General features: G+C 36.0%; 1 protein-coding gene across 1 annotated transcript; it reads right to left on the reverse strand.

Annotated features, from left to right (window-relative positions):
* Positions 1-1387: 1387 nt before the first annotated feature.
* LOC110095018 lies at positions 1388-10938 on the reverse strand. The gene is made up of 4 exons (XM_020820382.2): positions 9263-10938; positions 2946-3086; positions 2740-2856; positions 1388-2188 (listed from the first exon to the last, which is right to left on the reverse strand). The coding sequence occupies exons 1-4, from the start codon at positions 10757-10759 to the stop codon at positions 1517-1519; spliced, it is 2427 nt and encodes an 808-aa protein (XP_020676041.1). The 5' UTR covers positions 10760-10938; the 3' UTR covers positions 1388-1516.
* Positions 10939-11196: the final 258 nt, after the last annotated feature.

The raw sequence follows: 11196 nt of genomic DNA on the forward strand, positions 1-11196 counted from the left end.
TTTAATTTTTGTACTAAAACTTCATTTTCAGAAGCAATAAAAAAGCCGTACCAAACGAAGCCTTATTCTCCGACGACCTAAAGGCTCCGGCTACTCTTCCTTACTTGCCTCATCACTTCATGAATTATAGTTTGTAACTTTATAAGGATTATTTTTCTTAAACTCCCAAGTCTCAAGCTCAGGCTCCACCTATCTTGATTTTCATTTACTTTCTCATACATCCTTTGCATTTGGCAATTTGCCCTAATTTTGGTTATTGTGATTAGTCATGGCTTTAGCATTACGCAAGGAGCAATTATTTCTCAATATGGTTAATGGGATGATTTGGTCGGAGATAAATTTTTTAGAGCTTCCGACTACGTGAACATTCGACTAAGGCTTCATTTGAAACAATTTTTTTATTGCTTTATAAATCAACTTTTTAGTATAAAAATTTTTTCAACTTGAAAATTTTTAATTAAAAAAGTGCTTTAAAAAGCATGAAGAAAGCTGCCCTAAACAAAGCAGGAACGATTTTCTTTCTGTTTCTTAAAGTAACTTTCTTGTACAAAAATTTCTTGAATTAAATATTTTTAAACTTAAAAAACTGTCCCAAACAAACATTTGGTTTAAAACGGCTTTTTTATTGTTTCTTAAAACAAAATTTTAATACTGAAACTCTATTTTAAGAAACAATAATGCTACTCTTATTGGATTATACGAAAATAATGGAATGCTAATTATATATTATGAACTATGTAAGTAAGCTTTCAATTATTATGAATTTTGTGAGAAAACTAGAAATTGTACATTGGAAATCATTTCAAATAAATAATGTGTAGATGCTGTTGGACTGGTTCTAGCCCGGGTGCTATCTAATTGTTGTAGGTCTTTGGTGCTGGCTTTCATTTGATTCTCTTTCTTTTTGGATTATATTGAAATGATGGAATGCTGTATTATCAACTAAGGTTGCACAACTTCTTTACTTTTACATGTTGTGATTAATTTCGATCTTGCCCAATCAAAACAAGCCTCATTCTAATTTTGAGCCAAATATTGATTGAAAAGCTCCATTCAAGCCAATTCAATATCGAAACAAGCTACACCAAAACTCAAAATCTTAATGATGATTAAGGCTTTCGTTTCGGATGACATTCTTACTGCTTTTTAAAACAGCTTTTTGATAAAAATAAAAAAGTCATTCCAAACGAAACTAAGACTTTGTTTGGGACGGCTTTCTTTCTACTTCTTAAAGCAACTTCTTAGTACAAGATTAAAAATCTTTGTACTAATAAGCTGCTTTAAGAAGCAGAACGAAAGCTATCCCAAACGAAGCCTAAGTTACGAAGAAAACTGATAAATTTGGCTTTGAAATTGATCTATAACTATCATTCGAAACAAAATGACATCGAAGAAACAAAAAAAAAAAAAGACATTTACTATCAAAAACATTAAGATGGAGCTATATTCCCGCATGATTTCGCATGCAAGGCTGGATAAAAGATATTTACAATCAAAAACCAGCAGCAAAGTTTATTCATGTATGAGTCCTGCTAAGTTCAACTTCATCAGCCAAAGACCACGCAGCAGCAGCAGCCTTACTGAACGCCTTCGTCAGTGTAAATACAATCACACATATAATACAACACACAAAAAATTTCTTGGACGAAAACATCCGCAGGTTTATCCTCATTCCATGCCCTCTCATGAAACTAACCACTGAATGACCAAACAGCCCAAGCGAAGAAGCAATTAGATTCAAAAGCATGGCTGCAACCTCCTTGGCTCCACCTTCAAAGCTCAAATCACAACTTGCCAGTTCCACATAAGTTGGTTGGCCAGGCTCGCTGCGGTTCGCAACACGGTCGAAGCCAAGAGACTGGTTTAACCAATTGGAAAATCTGAGCAGGAGCCTTGCAAGCCATGCGACTTCTGTGTCTGAGATCGGTCGGTGCATCCAGTCGCCCTTGTATTTGATATCAGCCCATTTACCAGTTCGGAAACCTGGATGCTTGGGGGCAAAAACATCCTCTCTAAAATGAGGAATGGCAGGGGCTTCTTCTAATGAGTTTGGTAGATGGGGATGGGAGACAATGGTGCCATCGAAAAGTATGTTCATTAGGGATTTGATTGAATCCAAGGCTTGAAGGCTTCGCATGTTGTCACATGACATCAAATGTATCTCATGCTCCGCTCGAATGACAAAGAACTGGAGAAAGAATAAAATTTATAACACCATTTCTCATTTGGCGTTTCAAAGACAGACTAAAAATTTTGAAGATAAATTTTTCCACATTGTGAGCATGGAATTTTTATTCTGTGCAGAGTCCGCAGCGTCCGGAGACCAATAAAAACATGCAACGTTACCCCAAAAATGTACCGCGCTTGGTACCGAGCTCGATACCCGCACTCGGTATCGCTCGGTACCGAGCACGTAACGAGCGCGTAACCGGACAGGAGAACCGTCCGGTGTCCGCACAGAATAATAGCTCGTGAGACATTTCACCAAACTCACTCAGAACTATGAGAACCGTGATTTATCAGAAAATGATTTTGCTCATATTGCCCAAACAGTTAATTTACAAGTCTATTATAACTCTGAGGAAGTGATAGCTTTATGTTGTTTAATAAATTGGTGCATATTGTAAATGCCATGAACTATATTTTTCATAAATTACTGAAGCTTGTGCTAATAGCATGTCATGTGTGCATCCCCTTATCCGTATGTGTGCATTAGGACACTATTGATGAAAGAAATACCTGAAGTAACTTCAGAGCCCCATCTTCCCCGTCATTAAAAAGTTTGAGATCTTGGTTCCAGTTTTCATGTAAGAATGATCCATCTGTGTCGCTCTCACATAGGCCTTCCTCCCAATCCTGAAAAAAAAGAAGAGGTGAAAGAAGTGATTTGCCATTCAACATTAAATTATTTCCTCAACCAAAATGAAACTTGGATAGCTTATTACCTTCAGCTGTTGCCGAATGGATGGAACATATTTATCCACATTAGTGTGTGAATAAAGACCGGATTGTTTTGAATGATATGCAGTATCAACTTTCCGAAGAAGATCTATCAGCTCCTTGGACGAAGTCAAAATGCTTAAAACCTGCGAAGCAAGCGAATCTTAGAACACCAAGCATTTCAGTTCAATTTGCAATTTAGAGAATCAGAAATGTATCCAAAGAGGACGTGCGGTGAATCTTATTTAATTGTAAATTCATTGAATCCTCACCAAACAAGAATAAAGAGTGACCAACATTAATTTCACACCATCAATATCATCAACATCAGCATTAGCATTACCATCTATTTGGGCTTGCCATTATGAAGTCTTATTTCAAGTTACTCTTATAGAGTGTTATTTGGAGTATTAAATATATTCTTTGCACATCATTTAAAATAACTTCTACCTATGTTATTAGACTTATCACTTTTACTTTCTAATCTTCTAACACTAATTTTAACAATTCATCTAATAAACGCATTTTCCAAACCACATAAATCTATTTTCAATCATTTTAAATTCAAAAGATCTCATTTCATCTTGTCCTCTCATGTAATGATTTTTTTATTTATCTTTCATCATTTTGTCTCACAACAACAACAACAACAACATCAAGCTTTTGTCCCACTACGTGGGATCGGTTACAAGAATCATTTTTCTCCATTGCGTCCTCTCACAATCTATCGTAAAATTTTGATTTCTATCATACTCTTAAATGTCGATGATTTTTTTTTACAACCCGCAAATAGATCCATATAACATCAACGGCATAATTGCAAGTTTATGAAATTTATTTTTAAACCTCCATGATATCCTCTTATCACAAAAAATTCTCAAGGCACTTCTTAATTTTAACCATCAGGCCTCCACTCTTGAATTTATATATTCAATTAAATGCTAGGTAATAGATAAAGATACTAAAACCCATCACACTAGGTATAACATTATCTTATAAGAATATGGAATGATAATTACCAACATCATGTTGCCTAAAATTACAAGCTATGTCCTACTAATTCTATATCTATCTTCTAATATTTCCTCTATTTTTTTAACTTTTCATACCATCAACAGAAGCAATTATTTAAACCACAATAACAAGAAAGCATAGTATGACAATTAGCAATGAAATGACATTGAGAACACTTTTCTTCTGCTCCCCTTCAAAAGGTGAAATTATTTTGTTCGGATACGGATGTTGTCCGGAGGCGAATCAGAGCGCATCACATCACCCCTTGCTATGAACCGCGGCTATGTACCCGTTGTGTACCAGGTGATGTGGCGCGCTCTGATTCGCCTCCGTAAGGTCATGTGTTCGCACAGAATAATTTCTCCTTCAAAAGGCATATAAGAAACTTCTCTTACGGGGCAAGTTGGAATTCAATATCACTCTTCTATTGCAACATTTAAGAGACTTACAGAAGTTCAAGCAGACAGCTGAAATAAAGCGACAAAGGATATTAATGAAACAAATGTAAATAATAAATAAAGCATGATCATAAAGCCTATCCAATAGTTCAAACAGCTTTATAAAAATGATTGAAATCGAAGAAAATACAAAATCCATCATTACTGACATGGATCAAGAATACCCGCATAGAATATTCTTATACCACCTTGTGGATATGGGCGTTCAAATAGCAGAAGTCAAGGTTTATTGATGTAATTATGTACTGTCTTTATGACGCCTAATTTAGAAAAGTGTGAAGACTAGAGATTAACAACTAATCAGGCAAGGCAATGGACTTAAACAAGCCACAAAATCATCGCTGATAGCTGGACTGATCTCCTAAAAAATAAAGGAACAATCATGTTGATACAAGTCGAACAGGGAAGAATAAGTTGTTCTACAACACTATTAAACAGATAATGTAAATGTTCTAAAGAAAACGCAAAAAAAATATTTCTCTTTACCAAATCAGAAGAACTTGCACACGTTAAGGATTCTGGCTGGAACCGAGACAATTTAGGTTAAAAGAATTAATTTATATATAAGGTAAGTGCAAAACTTGAAGAAAAAAATGAACATTTATTGCTTGAACGGAAATAAAAAAGAGCTCGACAACATTTTCAAATGTATCATATAAAATCAATAAAGGATAACACAAAATAAAAATTCAATCTAATATTCAATGAAAGATATTAGCTCATCAATTAACATGAGGAACATAAATGCTCTTTTCAAGTTATGACTTTTAAAGACAATTCACTTTTGCGGTTCTATAAAACTTGCAACATTATCAACAACAAGCCATTTTTGCTAATTAATGTACACTTTTATTTAGAAACTCAGCAAAGACCAAGTATAGAAAGCAGCAAGAGCACCTATAGGAGTGCAACTTCTTAATCATGAAAAAAAAAAATTATCTAGAAAAGAATCCACAAACTGCAACACATACTTATACGTTTAAAGAAAGATTATGCACGTACATGCATACATGTAATATCCAGAATATCTTTATGATTCTCATAAGAATGTTGCACAATGAATCAAAACGCCTAAGGAGAGGAAAAATGATATTTGTGCTTATATAAACAAAGCGATAATGTCAAAACATTTGGCACAGAGACAATTTGGTGAAAATGTTATATGTGGAAGTTGGTTGAGATCGAAGATGAAGGGAAGATTGGGAGGATATTAACATAATTGAGGTTGAGGGATAAGAGAAAGCACTTCACTATAATGATAATTCTAATGAAGACCTAGTAAGTAATAAGAGTGGAGGAGACTTATGAATTCATAAATTATAATCTTAATGGCTTAGAGCCTTAGACTACTTATTCATATTGCTTCCAGATAAGGCCACGTCATATGAGTATGCCTAACTTTAGAATTTTTTACAAAACTTCATTGTTTTACCAAAATACCTCGATGTTCAAGAGTTTCACTTCACTAAACTTAAGGGATTTTACAATTTCCCTCAATTAAGAAATTGGAGTCCTCATCATTCAGCTTGTAAATAATCCAAAATTATTCCCAAGGCAAAAAAAGATTGCAAATATAGTCTATATGGTTTCAAGAGATGGCCCAAAATATGTAACATTTTATCTTAAATAAGTTTAAGAGGTGTCTCCCATGGAGTACTACTTTGTTGAATATGATAATTAGTTCCCATCTTCCATTCAATGTATTATTCTTGATACCATTTGTAATATTATGAACTCTGAACCATCAATATATTGGCTTCTTTGGCCTAGCAAACCTCATGATTTTATCCTCTTGATTTAACTTCCCAACGAAGTTATCAATTCTAAAAATGATCCAAAAGAGCACATTTAACGAAGTTCCTAATAAAACTCCAATTATTACACCAAAAGGGGCTTCCATATCTCAACATTCCACTTCATTATATTTATGAGATATTGTGACCAGCAAGTCATCAAATATTATAAAAACAGTAATGCATGATACAAATGTATGACATTTTCTTACATATTTTAAAATTCTATAAGCTACCATTTGGTTTACTAAAAAAGAAATGCAGATCAAAGGAAAACAATGTAAAATAAATATAACGTATTTGAAATATTTTAATGTTTTTTGTTACAACAACAGCAACAACATCAAGCCTTTATCCCACTACGTGGGAAGGAGTGTAAAATAAATACAACCGATTTTTTTTTTTTATGAAGAAAAATAAATTGAAAGTAAAACCCAGCAGCGATGGCAGGCAACAAGGGCTAGCAACGTGCTACCCGACAACATACGTTAAGTGAAACTTCACACACATGAAGTATTTGGAATTCGGCCAACTAGGATAAGTTCCAAATACATTGAAAATAAACTAAAAGGTGGATTTCAAACAATAATGATGATAGTTTGGTTTTCCTTCAACGATGGTTGCATGATGCCGACTATGCTTGAGGGAACCAAAAGGAAAAAGGAATATTATTTTCAGCCAGCCTGGCCAATCAAATCAAAATAAGTAAACCATTACTCAATAGAAAGCAAGGTCTTTAGGGATTCAATTACCAATATAAATCAAGGTAGTGCTTGGTCAAATTTTTAAAGATGCCTCAACCAAGATCCATTTACATCATCATGATCAACATTAGCCTTATCCTGTCTATTAGGGGCTGGCTTTATTAATCCTCATTTTTCAATTATTTCTAGTAGTGTTTCATGATGTGTTAAACATATTCTTCATAAATCATTTTAAACTTCTATCCATGTAACCATAGGCCAACCGCATCTCCTTGTTAATCTTCTAACGCCAAACTTTCTACTCAGCTAATATACGGATTTTTTACCATGTGTTATATAAGACCAGACCACCTAACACTATTTTTAATTATTTTATCTTCAAAATAAGTTACTCAAATATTTCTTTTAATATTGTCATTACTTAATTTATCTTTCTTAGTTTTGTCAAATAGTTAACTTAAAGGTCTCATTTTTATCATGCTCAACTTATATATCGTCTTTTTTATTACACAACACTCAAATTCAAACAACATCACCAACCTAATCATGGTTTTGTAAAGTTTACCTTTAAGTCTCCAAAATATCCACTACCCCTTTTTAAAAGTTTATAGGAAGTAGGCATATCATTGGAAATTAGGAATATATGCATGGTTAGATGGGTCTTGGCATTTTATATTTCCCTTCAAAACAATGATGAGAACATTGAGGAAGCAAATGAGATTTCCCCATACATGCACAAATGGCTTCAATTTTTCCTATAACATCTAAGATTAGGGACTTTGCTGAATTTATGGTTGACTTACCATAACACAATATCTCATGAATTTATTCATAGATAATCCATCTAACATATTAAGAAAAAAAAACTAATATAAGCCACTAATATAATAAAGCTTCTTGGCAAACAATCTGAATTTGGTCATGTTGAAAGACAATACAACTTGTACAATTTGTGTCCATTACCAACTATTCACTTTCCCAATCATCCTCAAATCCAATCTCCATACATTACAAATAACCAATAAATTTGGATACAATACTATTGTTTTTGTTGTCAGCATGGTTGAATTGAGTCAAGTTCAAGCAAGTTAAGGTCAAAAAAAAATTGAAATTAAAAATAAATGTTTGGCTCAAACTAGACTTGTCATCAAAATCAATTTGAGTCGACTCAAAATAAATTTTGAGTAGGTCAAAAAAAAATTTCATCAAGGAAACACAAAATTATATAAATATGAATATTATACTATGAATTATACATGTATTATGTTAAATACAGTATATATTTTATAAAAATCTTTATTTTCAATTCACTCAAACTATATTCAAGTAAGTTGAAAAAAATCTCAAAATCAATTTTGAGTTTAGGGTGAAACTCGAAATTCAATTTAGTCGAATCAAATTTTGAACAATTTTTTAGCAAACTTTGAATTTTTAGTAGCTTTAGTGGTCATTGTGATAGAACTCTCCATAAATGCTCACATGAAAGATTCTTAGGCTGCCTTCGAAATAAGTAACTACATCTCTAAGCAATTATAAAATAGGGAACTTAACCAGAAATTAACATTTACACATTTCACACATAAACTTCACAATTTATGCCAGCAAAAACTTATTTAACTAAGTTAATGGATCTCACCGAACACTCATTGGATCTCACGAGAGTATGAGACACACCGATGGGCCCATCTCCGCCACCACCATCGAGAGCTCGAGGGTGAGGGCATTAATGGTTCCAAGTAAGGAAATCACACGACAGCTCACAATAGGCGCATTGATACGTGCAATCGTAGCAAGCTAAAAAGCGAGGGCATCACTATGTCTAGCAACAAGTACAACATGCGAGATGAAAATGTTGAGGATTTTAACAGGATGGGGTGTCATTTTTTTATTATATTTGAATTTTTTGGGTGACATGAATGTAAATAGTGAAGTTTAGCTGTGAAATATGTAAACACTAAAAATTTGAGTGCTATGTATGTAAAATCCCCTTTCTAAAACGAATCGCTTGCCAATGTATTGAAAACAATTAACAAGTTAATAAATGGACTATAACCAGTCGTTCAAAAAAGTGTATTTCAAGCATATTTACCAAAATTACATCAAAACTTCCAAAAATATTGGGTGTAATATTTAAAGTCACAAGTTCCCAAATATATGCTACAGTAAAATGTTGGCATAAAAACTTAATTATAATCTCTTAATTCCTTAATGGGTTGCAAGAAACTTGAACAAAAGTTTGATTTAGGCATACAACGCATGATAAGCTCCTTGCGAGAGAAATTTCACAACCAAAAAGCGAGAAAGCAAAAATGCTGCAAAATTTTTGAACTAAGATTGAGTGTATAGAACAAACCTTCAACACCATGTCAACTACTGCCTCAACATTTGCGTGAAGAAACTTGTGTGCAAAACCAAGAAAATGCACGACTAAAGAGCTGTAGAAAAGATAATTAGAAGCTACATAGCCCTCCCAAAGGGATGTGTACACAGCTAGTGCGTTGCATCTTTCACTCTCTCCAATGATTTTCCCCTGAACCATATGTTTTTTCGAACTCTCCAATTTGTGTACTGTTGGCGGCTCATACTCATCAAAATCTTCAGGATTAATTCTCCAAGGAACCATATATGTTGCCCACATAGACAAAACTTGGGCCACATTCTTCATAGATGCCCCAATGGGACAGAAAAGGAAAGTCCTCAAGAGAAACCTATACAAGGGCCTCTGTACCACTAAGTTCCAGGAACAGGCAGTGTTCTCTAAAGAAAGCATTGGTCTCATGGGGGAAGTACCAACCGACCCTAGAACCTTCTGATTACTTCCTTCAGCACGAAAGGCCAAGCAAGAACCAAGGTATTTTACAAACAACTTCACCATTTCACCCAATCCAGCAGTCGGAGGTGTCTCTAGTATGAATGCTCGACGCTGGAATGAGATACCAAATGAACGGCAAACATTCAAAGGCAAGGGTGAAAAATCGTTGTCCACTAGCCAAAAATGAATCAAGGTATAGACGAGGAACTCAGCCTGCTCAAATGCAGAAATGTCGCAGCTAGAAGAATAATGTAGAAGCGAGCTGCGGTATGGCTGCTGAGAGCCCAAACCACACTTGGGCACAAAGGCACACAGATAGGAATAAAGAAGTCTGAGGTACAAACTAACTTCAGTCTTCTGACCAGACCTCCTGCTGGGGCTGACAAGGACTGGTAGAGACGATGTCCAGCTCTCCAACCTTGACTTCCGCCGGCTCTTCGTTGCCAAACTATCATCCGAAGCATTAATATTCCCCCTACACACGGGATAGTACGCAAACCAAAATATGTAGTACTCGAAAGCATTCAGCTGTAGCTGGAAAGTCCCCTGGATTAGATCCTCCTTGACCCTGCCTCTGAATAGGGGGCAGAGGTCGGAAAGGATCGACGAATGGCGCTCGCTCTGCAGCACGTACCTCATCCACTCCGGAAGTCTCTCCGCCGGGAATACGTACTTTACAAGGCCATGACGATCCGCAGAGGAGATCGCCGAGAAGAGAGGGCCCTGGGGGGAGAGCAGCACGAAAAGCCGAGCAGCTAGGTCAGGATTGTTATGAGCCTGGTCAATCCAGGCGGTGGAGGCGGAGGTGGAGCGCGTCGGGTTTGTGGGAGATTCGTCGAAGCCGAAGAGACGGCAGATGATGGACGGGAAAGCGATGGAAAAGAATGCACGAGACTGATCGGTGGAAAGCTTGCATAGGATGGAGTCGACGGCGGAGATCGCGGAGACGATGGCTGTAGGGGACGATGATGAGAGAACGGAAGAGGCGAGTTCCTGAGCTAGGGTGTGAGCATCCATGGAGTAAGGCCGGAGAATCATCGCCGAGATTTCGAGCTAGGGCCTCCTCAATTTCAGATCGGACTCGGCTACGATGGGAAGAGCAGAAGAGGCGGCGGCGTCTTTGGCTTGTAGCCTCCGAGGGCCAAAAAAAAATAGCAGCGAGAGAACGGGTTAGTCGAAAGGGATTTCAAAGTTTTAAAACGGGGGAGAATGCCGGGGAGGGTCAAATGGCTAGACAGCTGCTTTCGGGGTTGGAGGCTGATCTGGCAACTTGTGAACAATATAAAAATGCAACAACTGTCCAAATACCCTTGCATTTGCTTCGAGATTCGAGCAAAAATGAAAGATAATATCATCATAACAACGCGACTACTTCACGTGTCTTATTGCAGATCTAATGGATTAGAACTAGTTTTATTAAGATCTGTGCAGGCAAGTGCATAGGATATTTGACCTTCGGTCTTCTGCTCGGCGCC

The sequence above is a fragment of the Dendrobium catenatum genome, unplaced genomic scaffold (genome assembly GCF_001605985.2).
Source record: "Dendrobium catenatum unplaced genomic scaffold, ASM160598v2 fragScaff_scaffold_35, whole genome shotgun sequence".
Taxonomy (NCBI): Eukaryota; Viridiplantae; Streptophyta; class Magnoliopsida; order Asparagales; family Orchidaceae; genus Dendrobium; species Dendrobium catenatum.

Bases quoted from the DNA above. Each gene is read 5' to 3' on its own strand.
- LOC110095018 (XM_020820382.2), bottom strand. From the start codon at position 10,759: ATGATTCTCCGGCCTTACTCCATGGATGCTCACACCCTAGCTCAGGAA. The intron at 2,857-2,945 runs GTAATAAGCTAT...CTTTTTTTTCAG, and splicing joins CCATTCGGCAACAGCTGAAG to GATTGGGAGGAAGGCCTATG. The intron at 2,189-2,739 runs GTATTTCTTTCA...TTCTTTCTCCAG, and splicing joins GGGCTCTGAAGTTACTTCAG to TTCTTTGTCATTCGAGCGGA.